This window comes from Anguilla rostrata, chromosome 3, assembly GCF_018555375.3.
Source record: "Anguilla rostrata isolate EN2019 chromosome 3, ASM1855537v3, whole genome shotgun sequence".
Taxonomy (NCBI): domain Eukaryota; kingdom Metazoa; phylum Chordata; class Actinopteri; order Anguilliformes; family Anguillidae; genus Anguilla; species Anguilla rostrata.
Genome location: NC_057935.1, coordinates 52,637,868 through 52,654,959, shown reverse-complemented (window position 1 = coordinate 52,654,959; position 17,092 = coordinate 52,637,868). Strand labels below are relative to the sequence as shown.

Sequence of the window (17,092 nt, the reverse complement as noted above, 5' to 3'; positions counted from 1 at the left end):
GATGCACTGCTGTCATCACATCCTAACATCCAGAAGCACTGACAGCAAACAGATGTTTTTAATCAATGTTGCTGTCAGGCACTTCAAAGGATTTCCGACGCACCGCGTCCCACGTCGTAAAGAACACAACGTAAAGAATGATGCCGCTCAGGCTGCAACTGTGAAATAGTTCATTTGTACTTTCATCACCAGCATAACAGCCTATATCGCAAGCCACGGCATCAATTTTAATGGCAAGCATTCTTTTCATGTTCAATATGCCACGCAGTGCTTTTACACTCACTCACTGCATCACTGCCGTTTCTAATGATGGTCTAGAGACGAGGTTATAATAGTAGCTCGCTTGCTAACCAGGGCATGTATAACCAACTGTGATAAAAAGCTGAATAGGTTTCGCAGCTTTAACAACTAGGAAAAAAAAAAGAAGAGAGGGAGGCCAGTCCCAGCTTATGAATCTGTAATTACTCATGAGCCTGGAAGTGATTCAACAACAGATACAAAGCAGTCCGAAGCCTCTGCTATATTTATACCTGATGACTTTGTACATTATCTATTTATCCTGGGAGTATTCTAGTATGCAAAATTCACAAGTGCACTAATTATGGCTCTTCTACGGCGAATCAAAACATCAGAGTCACCCTGTAATTTCCCCCCGCGGCGCGTAGCGGTAACGGCCCCTCTCTCATTCGTCTCCGACGGCGTCAGCGACCCCCCCCGCCGGTTACATCCGCCAATCCCAATCACGCCCCTGTTCGCGGTTCCCCTCCTCCCGTTACTGGAGATCCGTTACCTAAAAGAGCGGCATCTACAGAGCACGCCTGGATAAGGCCTGAGTGTGCGAGTCAAAGACCGCCAGTTGGCTCGGTGTGGCCTCGGGGGGCGGGACACTCACTGATGAAGTTGGCCTGGCCGGTGTAGATGGTGTACTGCAGCTCGTAGGAGGTGACGCTGAACTCGTCCTCCGAGGTCCAGTGGACGGTGATGGTGTCGTGAGAGGCAGTGCAGAGCTCTTCTCGTATGGAGGGCGGGTTTGGAGCTGCGTGCCAGAGGAGGGGGAGAGGGAGAAATTAGTCACGCACCAGTAGAGGACTGGAAAGAACAAGGGGGTTGTTATTTTATTTTTTTTTAATAGCGCACGCGAGTAATACGCTTTTGTCTGATTAAATTAACATTTTTGCGTGTAAAACAAATGGCGTGTCAACATCTAAACAAACTGACCCCCCAGAAAACGGAAATGCCATGCTCGCTTGAAATTAACCGTTCCTGTCATTTGCAGTGTGTTGTGTTGTAACGTTTCACACGTTTAATTGAATCTGTGTTCATTCATTCGTGTGCTGGAGATGTATAATTAGGAAGACTGGTCATTGCTCCCTCACCTGTGAGGTAATCCAGCCCCTCCAGAATTTTTTTCTCCCGCGAGAAATCCAGGGCGAAGGTGTCGAAGGCCTCATTCAGATTGACATCTGGGATCAAGACCTGTGAGGACGCCGTAGCCATGGCGACCCTGGGCAGTGCAGCAGACGGGAGAGTGGTGATGCGATTCAATGGGAAGCATGCATCAAAGCCCATAGGCCACACCCCTCACTGACTCTCTAGCCACACCCACCCACATCTCAAAAATCCACCAGTGTAGTCCTGCCGAGGGCACATACGTTTTTTCCCTCTCTTGTATGTATATGTGCATTCTTAAATGCGGTGTGCAGTGACATATGTAAAACTATTCAATTTATTATTATTATTACATACAGACCGAGGCATGAATAACAATTTCCCCCACTTAACAGGAAAAAATATATATTTGTTTCCATCCAACCCACAGAGCAGTGATGCAGAGCTAGAGAACGCCCACATAAAGTCTTTCCTTGACACTGTAGAAATATTTCCTAGAGCACCGCCCTGCAGTAAACGGTGAGGGACGCGCAGACCGGCCCTCACCTCTCCGCGACATTCCTGGCCGTCTGCAGGAAGCGGGCGTGGTCGTTCTCCTTCAGGCTGTGCTCGGCCTGTGTGATGAGGACGCTGGAGCGCTCCAGGCACTGTCGGCAGTTGGCGATCTGCTGGGCCAGTTTCCTTAGCTTCATCACCTGGGGGGGAGTTAGAGGAGGACAGTTCAGACAGGGCTTCTGCTGCACCACAGGACTCTTCACACATTATTATCGCTCTTCACCCTGCCACCCCTACAAAATACCACCCATTGGAAGAGTCCATATTCATTGGTTGTTTTCACCAAGGGCATAACCTTGTGACCGATAGAATGCTGTTACTTAATCTTTTTAAACAAGTGGGAAAAAAACAAATGTTTGACCCCTGCTGTGACTGAAAGCACTAGAATGTTATTTCACCATGTTACTCAGACACTATACAAAACAGCACAAAAATATCACATTGTTCCAATAAAGCTCTGTGTGGACCCATTGTATTGCCTTAAGAACAGGCCAGGCAGGCCCAAGTGTTTACGTGCATCTTTCCTAAACTTTCCCAAACAAAGAATGCAATTGACCCCACCCTTTCACTATGACCCCTGACCTTTGGCAGACAAACAGGAAGAGGATGAGCCCTTACAGTTGAGCGACTAGGGCACATAAACTCAAGCAAGGAAATGAACACATGCTTTAGCCCCTTAAGCAGCCTCCATAATTTATTCATCTCTACTGCAATCGCCAGGGTGACAACAGAAATTAAACTAACGATCACCACCTTCCCTGAAGGAGGGACGTTCGCGGGGCGAGTTTAGAAGATCATTAGAGGGAAGTGATTTCAGGAATTTCATTTCCCCCAAGAGTTACAGTCATTTCACAGACTGATATTAAGTGTCACGAAGGGCTATGATCCCGCTGATTAATACAATACTTGCAGATGAATCAATTAAACGGCAAAAGGAAGAGACTACAGAGCACATTTGTCTTGGAACTTCAAAAGAAGTTTACTGGTCGACATCCATGTGAGGATATTCAACGCATATTCCCGACAGAATGCAGCACAGGCTCAGAAATTATTTCATGAAAATTAGATGAAAATTGTTTCATTGTAAAAAAGAAAAAAGAAAAGCAAAAGCTAAAAAATAGGAACTGAAGAAGCCCTCATTGCTGAGGGAAATATGCGTTGAAAGATGAAGAACATGCTATGAATACTCAAACAGAATACAATTTGTCTGGGCTGACCATATACGCCTCTCCATCTGTGTACATAACAAATATGCCAGCACGTCATGTGAACTATTTATTTTCAATCACCTCGTGGCCCTCGCAGTCTAACAAGAGAGCTGACTGTGAGCTGCAGAAATCCCTTCACTATAGGTGCCAGAATTTCAACACCTTCGGCGCAGACATGTTTGTGACCTTCAGAAATTCGACCCCCTTGGCAGTTATTAAAATCAATGCCAATAATAACAAACGCACCACAACACCTCACTGAACGCGCGGAAGGGACGCCCATTTCGGCTAGCTTCTCCCAGTAATTCCAGCGCTGGCGGGTAATTCTTTTCGAAGCACTGCATTTCAAACTCGTGTTTGTTTAAGTTCACCCCTGTCCTCATACAAATTCGGTCCGCTCACAGGTGCAGTCTCATTGTTTACTGAATAGAAATTGGTTCATTAATTTAGAACGGACACGTAGCCAGCCGCGGATAAAACAACACCGCATTACGCAACGGACGGAGGGAAATCTGAGGCTGGGGACTGACGGGGAGATGGCAGCTCTCTCAGGTGAGCGCTTTGAGAGCGCTGAGGTGACCGACTCCCCTCAGATGGTGCGCGTTTAAGGCTCAGCTAAGCCGAGATCCGGCTGACGACAATGGAGCCAATCAAAGGGGCAGAGGGCGACCGTAAAACCAGACACCGCTGACAGACACGCACGAAACAAACGTCTGCAGCCTAGCAGTAATCCAGCAGCGCTGCTATTTTTATTTCGCATCTTTTGCCAAAGCCTTCATATCAAGCCATGGGATTCCACCAGATGATGGCTAGCCATTTTAGACACATTTTTCCCCCCTAGTGTTTTCAAACGCTGTGTTTCAAATGCTCGATCTGGCCAGGATAATCCCGCATATCCTTCTGTCTATGTTTTTACATGACATAAGCCACATTAATACTGACAGTTTGTACTTTTCTAATGCGGTTGTTTTGCTGTTTAAAATGTTTGCAAGCTGAGGTTTTTGCTCACGCTGTAATCCAGAGCCGTTTAAGCTGATGTGCAAGCCAGCCTCACAAAAAGCCTAACGGAGAGTGGATTAATGAACACACTGAAATATTTTTGTCTCTGACATTATATACTTTATTATATGCAGCCTGTACTAAAAATGACTGTAGTCTACAATGCAGTTTTATAAAAAGCTAAACATCTTGTTTGAGGTTTGAATTTGAATTTAATTTAAATTAAAATAAATTTCCAGGTCAGTATTCAAAAACAACCCCATGGAAAGCATTTGGACATACTGTGCATATGCCATGTAGATTGGCGGTTATGAAGGCTTGGTTGGTGTACTGAATTTAATTGTCATAGAGAACGACCTGTCCAATCGGACTTCCTGCACAAGACTGAACCGGTTTATCACTGTCTAATTTCCTTTGCTCGTTAATGAGTTTGCAAATAAGCATTCATTTGAAAGTGATGCCGGTTGCTAGGTGGCAGGGCGGACATGATCCCACAATCCCCTGCTGAGGACACAGCTACTGCGGAGGGGCAGCGTGGGCAGCGTTCCTCGGCCTCGGGCTGTGGAGTGGTGTCGCGGTCAACGAGCTGCTAAATGCATGTAGTCGTAGAGGAGCCATTTTGTGCTTCTCTATCTGGGTCATAGAGCAGTACAGCGGGGAGAGTTGTCCAGCACATAAGGTCAGTCAGGAGTGGCTGTAGGGCTCCCTATCCAGGGCCCTGGAGTAGCAGCGCGGTGGATGAGGACGAGGGGGGTGTAGCGTGTCTCAGGCTGAGGTGTGACAGCACAGCTCTCCTCTGTTTGTTTGTGTTGAAAGGGATTAAAGTCAGGAGGGACAGGCCTCACGAGTCTCCACGGACCCTGGCCAGCGTGTGAAGCTGAGCCACGTGGACTGGGCTGATTTCACAGCCTGTCTAGCTCCCCGAGGGCTGGCCTGTATAATCTCGTCGGTTCCGCTGCAAAGCCGTTCCTCTCCCACCCTCCACCGCCCTCTGCCCTCTGCCCTCCGCCCTCGGACCGGCCGAAAGGGCACGGCCGTACCACGCGAGCCCACGCTGGATGTCCTGCCAACCTCTGATAGCCCAGAGAGAATGCTGAGCGCCCACAGAGCATTTCGCCAAACTACAGACCCTGCGAAATGAAATATGGTTCTGGGCACAAAAACGTGCTACGAATTTGTTGCCTTTGTCTGAATTTCTCAGGGTTCGGTTCAGCACAACGGCTACTTCAAAAAGGGTGTCTACCGCCTGCTTCCTGGCACCCCTTGAAAGGATTGCTCAAAAGCTCTTAAAATTCTCCGCCTAATGCCTAGATATACTAATCCCCTGAGAAACAGAACTGTCGTCTGGCGTCAGACGACGCGTCAGCTACCCTCTCCCGTTTCTGACGCTGCGGAATGGCCGCGGTGACAGCTACAGACAAACGTCCCACCTCGGCCTGTCGCCGTCCGAATGACAATCTTTGGGGCGTGCGCGGTTTCGACTGCCATCGCGAATGCGGATTAGGGATCGTGATGGGCGCCCGTATTAAATTTCAGAGATTGGGGTTATATGAGCGCCGCCACCGTCTATGTCATAAACACCTCGTCTGTCATTGTACTGCGCCTCACCCACGCTCGTAGCTTTAAAGAGCAAATAATAATGCTGCTCCCTGAGAATAAAACAAACGCATCACTCACATCTCAGCCGTCACTTGGCATTCGTTGGACTGGATTCAGAAATTAATTTGATGAGTTCTAGAGAATTGTAAATATGCATTTCATTACAAGTTGTTGTTCTGCCTATAGGGACACACGCCCAATTATTTATCTGCAAAAACACAAGCGGTAATAAAGGTGATGAAATCTGTACAGCTTGAGGGAGGGAGGGAGGGGCAGACACTGTTGTGAACACTGTGTATCCAGCACTTAGGTGATCAATAAATGAGCCAATAATGTTGTGAAGATGCGTGTGGCAGACATGCAGCCCCCCTCATCGGATCTACACGTGGGTAACCCATTACAGAATATAAACGGGGAATTTTGCCGAAAGGCGGCAGGTCTGGAGGTGTGCCTACAAGTCAAATCTATCACCAAACACTACGGGTTCTGTTTTTATTTATTTTTACAGGGCAACCCTTAGAGCTTTTAAAAGGGCAGGTTCAGGCAGATCTAGGACAGGCATACCTGCACATCCTCAGAGAGATGAAGGCATCCGGCCCTACCTTAGACTCCTTGATCTTGACGGCGATGACTTGCTTCCTCTGGCGGATGATCTCCACGAGCTCGTCGCACTCCTCCACCAGCTTGGCTTCATGCATGGCCGTGTTCACCTAGGATGAATACAGCGGAGACCATGAACATTACATTTCATTACATTGCCGGCATTTAGTAGATGCTCTTACAAGCAACTTACACAACTTTTACATAGCATTTACATTGCATCCATTTATACAGCCGGATATATGCTGAAACAATGCAGGTTAAGTACCTTGCTCAAGGATACAACGGTAGCGTCTGATCTGAGAATCAAACCTGTGACCTTTAGGTTACAAGACCAGTTCTTTACCCGTTATACTACACACCGCCCACAGGTGGGACTGAGCTTGTTTCCAAGCTTTGCTAATGACCAGTGATTAAAGTGCGGTCTGACATACATAGCATTGTAGAGAATCTATTTTTAAAAAGCACAGTTGCCCCGGTCACATGTTTCACACCAAATGATTATTAAATCCGCTACCCTCATTACAATTCACAGCTTACATTGCTGGGACACTCTTTATGCAATGTGGCTATTTATGTTGCAAAAACAGCTAAATAATATACGACCATTTATCAATTTCGGCTATTTTATCGAGTTCAGGGAGGGCGTCATTTTTGGTTGTATGTACCAAATATCCATTTGATCAGGAACTGACGTTTCTAACCGTCTTAACCGTAAAAATGTAAATTGTCACGTATAATGGGTTAAAATACACAGATTCAAAGCATAATAATGTGATACTATGCAACTGACTGCACAAAACCCATCTCTCATGTCAAGACAAGCCAAGTTGCTGGTTTGCTGCCCGTTACCTGCTCGCCCAATCCGCTCACACACGCGGGAGCTGTAATACGCCTGACCTGTGGCCTGCTGGTGTCTTATGGGAGCCTCTGGGCTGAGCCCGCTAATCGCATGCTGGTGAGAGCGTGACGGAGGCGGTGGCTGGCGGTGCCGCGCTGATTAACGAGTCTGGCGCCATTAGGCAGTGAAAGCAGCGCGGTGGAGGCAGCTCCGAGCGTGAAACACGCTCCCTCCTGTCCTCCTTCCGTTACTGTGGCTTCCTATCAAGCCCAGTGGATCATTCCCTCTCTTGCCATTTTTTAAAATCTTTGTTTAAATTTTTTTTATAGAGTTCCTTTCACAAAGCTTCTTACAAAGGTTAGAGTTACTCAAGCTCTATTAATAGTGCGCGTAGACACACACACACAAGCACAAAAACACAGTGGATTAATTCCATTCCTGCCTTCCTGATTACACATCACACAATTAACAAGGAATAATGATGCAATCCACTATATCTGAGGATTATCGTTCTGGAACTTGGGTGGAGAAGATTTTCCTTATTTTCGTCTTCCTTCATTTATTATGAATACCTTTGCAAAGACGGCCACAGGTTTGAACCTTGCCCTCCCCTGCAACAATAACCCATGTCCCTTTTTTGACCATGGTGAAAGCGACAGCCTTATTCTCAACAGAGAACAGCCTCTCCCCCATGGCAAGGTGGTGACCTTAGCTTCTCCACGCCCACATTCCACGACTCCGCCTCTTCCCTATCTCGCGCCAGCCGTTCCGCCTCCTCGGAGGTTTGGGAAGCCAGAGCGAGACGAGCTCTCCCCCGCCCCCACCCCCGCCTGGAGCCACGAGTCGTCTCAGATAAGCCACTGCAGGCTGACCTCTCTGTACCCAGACATGATTTACACTGACATCTAAAACACATGCCGCCCGCGCCCGCCGCTTTGTCCTGGAAGTAGCGGCTTGCCGAGTAAATTAATTTTTCATTTTGGGTTTTGGAGCGATTTATCCTCGAACACATTGCGGATTAGGACAGGGGTGTCAAACTCAGTTCCCGGACAGCCAATTTATGTGCTAGTCCTTCCCCCAGCACAATCCAACCCATTCTTATTCCCAGGCTTAAACTGCTCCAATTAGTTCATTGTCAACATACGTTTACATCCAACCCCTTCCCAAAATACCACAGGTATGGTATTGAGCTGTGATATAGTTTGGAGATTGTTTTTTAAAGATAATATAAAATATTTTTTCATTAAACACACCTGTTAAGTTCCTAGAGGGGGAGGAGAAAGCGACAAAATACCAGTAAACAGAACATAGTCATTCCAGAGTTCTAACCATTCAGTACAGGAAACCAGGGCTCTTTTTCTAAAAGAATGGATGAGGTTTTCCCCTTAATGGACCAAAATAAAGAGCTGGAGGAGCGGGGCAAGGAAGTAAATCTCCAAAGGAGCGAGGAGTTCACTGAGCTGCCACTCCTCCAAAATTACCTTTGATGTTCTCAAAAGTAGCCGCAGTAAAAAGCTTTCCTGACCAACAACTTATGAGCTTGTTTGGGGAAAAACACCTTTACTAAGTTTTGAAAGACTTCAAATAACCCGTGAGGTGACATGGCACAAACAAAGTGAAAGAAAGAAGGAAAGAAAGAAAGAAAGGAGATGACTGGTGTGCACATGCTCAGTGATGTAGGCCAGCATTGTCCTGGAGTCGTGGCAGAAATGATTAAGGCCAGGCTGTGCTCCAGGCCGACAGCTTGAGGAAGACTTGGGCAGCGCGGGCGCGGGGCTGCAAGTCACTCTGCGGGGTGACGGATTCCGGCAGCCCTGCCAACGGGCGCCGCAGGCCGGGCGAATGCGGATGCCCCCGTGCCACGTGGGGCCGCCGCGGCGGGGTCGGCCTCCCGCCACGGCCGGCACTCGCGGTCAGTCAAAGGCCCCGCTCTTCCCAGGGGAGAGGAGAGACGAGCCTGCCGTCCGATTTGGCCGAGGCACCGTGTCGAAAGGCGCTGAGTCGGACCGAATTGTCATGGAAACAGGTTTTTAGATCGGCGTTTGAGGACAGGCCAAAATGTTCCCCGCGGGTCCTAGAACCTCAATCACATACTTAACGAAGGAATAGTCTTTTTGCAGTTTCTGCGAAGCCTTCTCCAAGACCAGCGATATCTGGGAATTATAGTGTAAATAAAAGGCTGTCTGTTCTGTGCTTTCTGGAACAGAATTCTAAATCACTGAGTTGTATTTGTGACGGGTATGCGCTATTTTGAATCCACTCCATCGCAATATTACATGAAAGCAAAGTTTACTTGGCGAAAAATCTGTATGCTTGGTTTACAAAATAACAGCACAAATCTACAGCACTCCATTACAAACAACCTGCCTATTTGGAAAAAGTATGCCAATGTCAGCTCCGCTGCCAGAGAAAGTAAATCTCATTTTCAGTACGGATTTTCTCCCTACTCAAGACAACATTATTACTAACCTGGTATTAAAGAGCGAGGCAGATACTTATCATCTAGATAATTCCGGGAAGAGTTGAAAGGACATCTCAAAACCAAACGGCATGCTAGGGTAATGCTAAGCCGTTCCCTTCTATTGTTAGCGGTCGGTATTTGTGAGTATGTAGGTTTATGTTGGAAGGGAGCCGGGAGAGATAAAGAGCTCCCATCCTCCTTTGGCAGAATGGCTTCCTGCATGTCCTATATCAGCGCTTTCCTCTGCTTACAGTTGCTGTGTGTATACTTCCTCCTCTGTCACCGCATACATTTTCATTAGCTCGTGCCGGCTCGTTTGCTTTATTTCAAAACTCATTAATAATTCACAGCGCGTACGATGCAGACGTAACGAACGACGATAGATGTGGCCGTCCAAATGTATTTTTTCCTTCCTCTTCTTTTTTTTTGCTAATCTGCTTAGCAGTTAGCGGAGTGCGCTCGCTTGGCGGCGTGGCCTAATTCTCTCTCGTCGTCAGCGGCGGAGGGGAGATATCGACGCTGGTGCTGCAGACTCGCGCGAGCTCGGCGAACGCTGCCCATCCACGCGCATGTCAGGTGGTGCCCCAATCAGCGCTGCTGCTGCCATGGTGATGCACACCTGCATCGTACTGCATCAGCTGGTCAGTTGTTTATTTACACATCTATCTACCCAGCCCCCCCCCCCCCCGCCCCCCACCCCCCCCCCCACTGCATCCCACCCCAACACAACAGCTTGGGATGAGTAATCGAACCAAAATCTCAGAGGGAGACTCGGTGAGGCTTCGTGAAAAGTAATTCTGGACGTGTCTTTAGAGAAACTCGCCAGCAGGAGAACAATGATTTCGGCGAAGTCCCACCAGGCCCGTCTGTGCTTTGACCCTCGGTTTGTGCTGACTGCGATAGTAGCTTTGTGATACGGGGAGCCGGCTTATCTGCTTCACTGTTTGCGAGGAAACGCAGGAGGCGGGGTCTCCCGAGAGCCAGGGTTTCTTTTCACCCCCACCGAAAAAAGAAAACAGAAAAAACAACAACTTCACTTGTGTATTATTCCGACTGACAAAGCCATCATTACCTTTACTTGACGGTCTGATCGTTATTCTGGCCAGCGGTTCTGACCACGAGTTTGATTACAGCGCTGATAGCTGCATTTTTTTTTTGGACATGCATATGCGGAGGATGATGCAATTTACAAAATGTTCTTGTAAATTACTTCAGCTAGTGGTGGAGTGAGGCTTCTTGGGCCATCAGGGACGCACTGATCTGAATGGATAACAGCCATTTGCTAAGGATAAGAGCCCCATTATAGTGGGAGCGTATGTTAAGTCCACCCACCTACTTGGTTTCGAGATAAACGGTCTTGAACATCGCTGTGATCCGCAGAAGGCTGGCAGAGCTTCTGCTGGATGCATTGATTCGAGATGACTGAGCGTGCATCTCGGTTCTTGATTAATGGTAGCTAAAATGGCCATTGTTTCATTTTACGGTGCTTTCATTTATTTTATCGAACCACTTTAAAGCTTAGGAGTGACATATCGCCATGCACTAGACACCTCAGCCAGTAACAAGAAATACAAGGAGACACAACAAATCCAGCAACCTCTCACATCCATTTTCTCAAATGTACTACATTCTCTAACTAGGCAGACAATCAATAATACAAAACACAGGCCTCAAAAAGGAACTGAAAGCGGTTCCAGTCAGACGAGCTAATCTATCAGTGACTGTACATGGATGAAGAGTCATATATTCTCATACTATGTTTCGCTCCTAACAGGAACATAGCCAATGTGCAGCAAGGTAGAACACTGGTATTCTATGCTTTTACTTTGTATCTTGGTTAATGTACTGGTGGTGTAATTTCCTCCAGTGTGACTGAAGATGAAGATGCTGGCCTCGTCCCGTATTGGATGCTTGTGTTTTGGTTACACTCTAAAGGATTAGTCACCATTTGCATTGGCTGCCCTGAGTCGGTCCGCTTCCATTCTCCAGTCAGACGCCAAAGTAACCAGAGATTTCTGCCACTAAATAAACAGCCTCATCCTCAGCCTTTCAGGAACAGGAAGTCGCATTTGATTACAATTATCTGGACTTGAGTACTGCTGAGACACAAGTGGGTCCCTCTCAAGTCAAGTATCAAAAACACATGGTCAATCAGAGCTGATCTGGAATGAACTGAGAATCAGAATTCACATAGGAAGGCAGTTTACTCTCGTGAAGCCATCCTAGCTTTCAGGCATTCCAACCGCTTTGCCAATATTTGCCATTCAAATGGTCCGTTTAAAATATTCATGGGCATTTAAAATTGTATTCGTGTACGTATCCCAGTAGAGCACCAGCTATTACGTCGATTGTTCAGATCAGAGGTTAAAATGGCATGGTTTTATTTCCTTAATGAAGTCCTTAATGCCTGTAAGCAGTGAGATTGAATGAGGATGGATTTTGACAGGCAAACAGTGATGAATCTTTAATTAGGTGGATGGGGGGCACTGGGTTCGATTAAAGGTCTGAGGCTCTTCGGTTTGGAGGAACAGAACCGTGAGTGGCCTGGTAGATCTCTTCTCAGTCAAAAGTGTCATCCTGTGCTGCTAATTACATCTCCAGAGCTGTTAGCCAGGAACCAGCCTGTAGCACACTCCAGTTTAAGTGTTATTAATTCTGTTAGTGAGGGCCAAAGACCATAGCTTGCACACAAACATACACACGAAAGCGCACACCCAAATTCACACGTACAGACACACAAACATCACAGCTCCTCAAGTCCACAGCATTCAAATCAGTGAGATTTACATATTTTTCCTGCCTCATGATTGATCAATGATTTTAATTCTCTTTGATACCTGGTGACCAGCACACAGACTGTCTTGGTACTGTGCCTGTGCCTTTAAAAGCACACACACAGCGGCAAGATAAAAACAACCGTACCTCTTAGCGGAGAGAGATAGAAAGGCTCATGTTCAATGATAACTTCATTTCCTGTTGTGAAAGGAAACACTGAAAAGCATTCCACGGGGGATGGACAGCAGAGAGAGCTTTGACAGGGTGCTGGGCAGCGCTCACCTCCACTTGCTGACAGATCTGGATGAGCTTGGCCATCTGGCTCTCCAGCTCGCTGTTCCTCTTCACCAGGTTGGTCAGGTTGTTCTCCAGGGTTTGCTGCAGGGGGAAAGAGGACACACGGTTGAGTCTGGGGAGACGGGAGAGAACGCGGATGCAGCTCAAATCAGTGATGTAATCTCAGACTAAACCTGAGCAATGGCTGCTGCCTCTCTGACAAAGACTCCAGTGGCAACATGTTTGAGGCAAGCGATTCCCAACTGTCATCTGAAGCGACAGAGGAAATATTTATTTTTAAATACTAACACCAACAAATAGACACTCAATAGTAAATGGAGGGAAAAAAACAGTCTGATAACACATTCCATTGACAGTACATAATTTCTAATTCTGAAACTTAAGACAAAGCACTGAAATGGGGTGACTTTGACAAATAATTGAACAGAAGTATGCGCGTGACAAGTTATTCTCCCCACCGAAAGGCTATTTTAAATGCTGGTCAAACAAAAAGACATTCCAATTTTTTATTAAATAATCTAAAAGCACATTATGTAATAAAACTACAAGATTACTGTGAAACATACTAGTAACTAATAATTATAACTTCTCCAGGGCAATTTGGGGTCTTCTGCGACACCATATTGGGCATGATTTGCATTGTTGTGTTAGGTTAACAAACATTCAAGCTACAGTGACGGCAAAAACCGCTTATCGCCAAGGGGTGGGGCGGGGCCAGAATTACCGGACTGACCTGTATTCCCCAGAACACTGGGATTGAGTTTCAGATTCTCAGTGAACATAAATCAACACACGGATTATAAAAACATCTGCCAGGGAAAACGTTGTCTTCCTGCTGAGGCTGACTTTGCACTGACAGTGCTAGTCAGCGTGAACAACATGAGAACACCGAGGAAAAATAAATCTCTAGAGTGACCAGTAATGCATTATAATTCACCCATAGAGAGGATAAGCAGCACTACTGTGCAATTGTACGAGTGAGATCTTTGATGAGTCAAGGTGAATTTGAGAGGTCTGTTGAATGATACGCCTCAAGTCATTTAAAAAAGTCACTTTCCTGAACTGTGGCTATGAGAGTGGGCAGAGAGGGTTTAATGCTTTGATCAAACCTGAATTATTTTCCTGATGCTGTTGCATGAGGCCACAGACTCCGTCCGTCTCTACTTCGATTATGCAAGCAGTTTGGCATCAGAATGAGGCAGCGAAGATTAGCGTAGCTTGAGAAGAAATTTATAAAACCTGGCTCATTTAATTAGGCACAATATAATCAGTATTACTTTACAATTACAATATCGGAACAGGTGAAACTCGATAATCCTCAGGTAGTCTGATTTACCTCATATAATAACGACGCACTTCACGATATGTTGAAGCTTCAATACTACCGGTATTGGCCACCACCTGAGACCCCGGATGAAACGCAAGCTAACTGGTCTCCACACGTACGGCAGAAAATATGAAAACAATGATCAGACGCAAGACAGGTGACATGGTGGGGAGGGGGAAAGAAAGTTTGTGTGAAACCATCGCACAGACGGCAGCGACGACCAAGACGGACAGCGGGACACGGAGCAAGGCCGACGTCGACAGAAGCTGGTCGCTCATGCATGCGAGACGCAGGCCGCGCTGCTCCACCTGGCCCCTCTACAGCTGGGGGGGGGTGTGTCCCCTCACGTCGCGGGCGCTGTGTGATTTAACAGGCTTTCGGTGACTCACCGCGGCGTTTGTCTTTGATGCCTCCATGATAACCGCTTCAGATAGTCTGCCGGGGCTCACTTGATAGGCCTACGGACACACACACACACACAGACAGCCTTAACTCGCCGGCGACGCAGAGACCCGTGACCACACCCGCTACCCACAATCCCCCTCTCTCCCTCTCCCGTGCGACTGGGTGGCCTCGAACCCGGGCTCAGGTGCGGGCGGGCGGTGTCTGACCGCCTGTGGGGAGACGGGCGGCTCTCTCGCTCTACAGCGTGCGAGTCGCCAGGTGTTGGCGTCACCTTGCTGAAAAGCGTAGCGCCGGGGGCAGATTGGTTAATCATTTTTTTTGGGGCGCTCGGCGGTGTGAGGGACGAGATCGTTTGCAGATCAGAGGCAGCCGGAGAGGCTGCTCCCCCCCCCCCTTCCCTGTGAGAATACAGATAAGGGGGCGTCGGGGGTTGGGGAGCTACAGAATAGAGGAACATGCAGACTACAAAGGCAAGGGCACAGTCATGCAGGCAGCACAGAAAGGGAAAGAGTAAATGAGAGAGACGGGAGGGGGCGAGTGAGGAAGAGACCGGCAGAGGGGAGAGAGAAAGAGATGGGAAGGGGGGGCGAGAGCAGGGGAGAAATTGGCAGGGAGACAGCGAGAGAGAGGGAGAGAGAGAGGGACACAGAGAAAGTGACAGATAAATGAAGGGACGGGAACAGCGAGAGTAAAAGACGGCGGGAGGGGGAGAGAGAGAGAGAGAGGACGAGGGAGAGTGAGTGCAGACGCAGAGCTGCTTGCTTGGCAGCCGCTGTGACGGAGGTGCTGCAGGCTTTGAGCTGAGGCGGAGGAGCAGTTGGAGCAGATGTATGCTGAGGCATTCTGGGACAGCCTGGGAACTGCAGACGGATTCAGCCATGAGAAAGGCACTGTGCCATGACATCACTGCGGCCCCTCCCAGGAACTCTCCCTATTACTTTTGACTTGCCAGAACAACACGGGACCTCGCTTATCTGGAAACAAACAGCCCTTATCTCAGCACAACCTAACCTGCCCTCGAAACATCACTTATCTTTTTCCAGTTCAAATCCCTACATGTGCAGCTAACACATTTAACTGTTCAAGGAGAAAAATATTTACAACAAAGATATCTTTTTGTCACCAGCACAAGCATCAGAATACATTCACAATTCCGTTCTGTTTAGTCTGTACACTGCAGTCACTTCTTTCAGTGGGATTCCATGTTTACCAGCAGCTACTGTTCTATCCCTTTTCGATGTATATTTAATATGATATCCCAAAAAAGAGGAAGTCCTAAGGCTGCAAACTCCACTTCAAAGTGGGAGGCTTAATTATTTCGAGATCCTTGCAGCTTCAGGAAAGAAAAAAAAAACCACCCCCTCATTTCATTAAAAAAAAACTTTAAAAAAAAGGATTTGCGGTTCGCCAAAGTGTCAGTTACTGAAGTCTGCGGGGAGATCTCATTTGCTGAGGATACTATTAAGTACAGCCCAGTTAACCAGGAGTGTTCTGTGCATAATGAGGAGTCTCCTCCAATTACGGTGAGTCTAACAAGCTTTACATTCCTTCTTTTTTTTTCCTCCTGCTCAAGTCCCATGTTCTGCCTCTCACCTTTACCTGTCCTTCCCGCCTTGTGAGGAAAGGAAGCGCTTTCCCCTCCGGCTGGGGGGACTTCTGAGCCCAATTAATCCTCATCATATGCTGAGATGGTGCAATATCGCGCCACTTTAGCGCCAGCTGGGTGATGAGCCATCTGACAGGGAGATGCCGGCGTGATGGGGGGGGGGGGGGTGCAGAGGGCTTTAAATCTCTGCCCAGCACTTCCTGGCACACGCGTAGCTGAAAGCGTCCCGAATGCTGCTCTCGCCGCACGCGTGGCGCTCGTAAAACGGACGACCTGTCAGAACGTGGAGCTTGGGAGTGGTGGGCAGGCTTTTTAATAACACCAACTAGCACTGGCTCTGGACCTGCGGTAGTTTCATCCATATATATGTGTGTGAGCGTGTGTGTGTACAGTGTGTGTGTGTGTGTGTCTGTGTGTCATGTGCGTATGTGTGGCTGATCACGTTACTGGCGTGTGTCCTTTTGTGTGCAGCCGCACAATGACGCGCTGGTCCAGGTTAGCCCGCGCGTTGGGGCCGGGGTCTTCCCGTCTCGTTATATTTTATTGGCGAGGCAATCAGCCCCAGGGACACGATCCACTCGGTCGCATCACCCCGTCTTCAAAGCGATGATGAAACGGCGTACATCCGCCAAACGATCGGCGGGCGCGGGGCCGGGGCGGGCGCGATAAATAACTCGATAAAAAACGGATTTCTGCGGCGCCTGAGACGCGTGGCGGCCGACACGCGTTCGACGGAGCGGGATGAAGGTTAAAAGGACAAGCGTCTGCAGCTTCGGTCTCTCTGTCTCTCTCTCTCTCTCTCTCTCTCTGGAGAAATCAGCCTTCCCGAACCCTCTGGGTAATTTGACTTTCATGCAAAACAGCTGATGCTGAGACAAGGGGGGGAGTGGGGAGGGTGGGGGGGTGGGAAATCAGGTAATTTTAATTATAGCCATACAGAAGACCCTGGGGAAAGGTGAAAATTTGAGATACAGTGTAGGTTGGAACAACGAGCTACCCGATATCAGACTGAAGTAAGCAGGAAATTCAT

General features: G+C 47.9%; 1 protein-coding gene across 8 annotated transcripts in view; it reads right to left on the bottom strand.

Annotated features, from left to right (window-relative positions):
* mid2 (midline 2) overlaps window positions 1–17,092 on the bottom strand; it is a 155,699-nt gene that overhangs the window by 20,176 nt on the left and 118,431 nt on the right. For 6 of the 8 annotated variants that reach the window (XM_064328160.1, XM_064328163.1, XM_064328164.1 and 3 more), the window contains 6 exons: window positions 14,441–14,509; window positions 12,710–12,805; window positions 6,353–6,460; window positions 1,936–2,084; window positions 1,377–1,504; window positions 893–1,036 (listed from right to left, as the gene is read on the bottom strand). In XM_064328160.1, coding sequence (XP_064184230.1) covers window positions 893–1,036; window positions 1,377–1,504; window positions 1,936–2,084; window positions 6,353–6,460; window positions 12,710–12,805; window positions 14,441–14,509 — 694 coding nt within the window. The remainder of the gene's footprint in view (window positions 1–892; window positions 1,037–1,376; window positions 1,505–1,935; window positions 2,085–6,352; window positions 6,461–12,709; window positions 12,806–14,440; window positions 14,510–17,092) is intronic. The other 2 variants (XM_064328166.1, XM_064328167.1) reach the window with 1 other exon arrangement.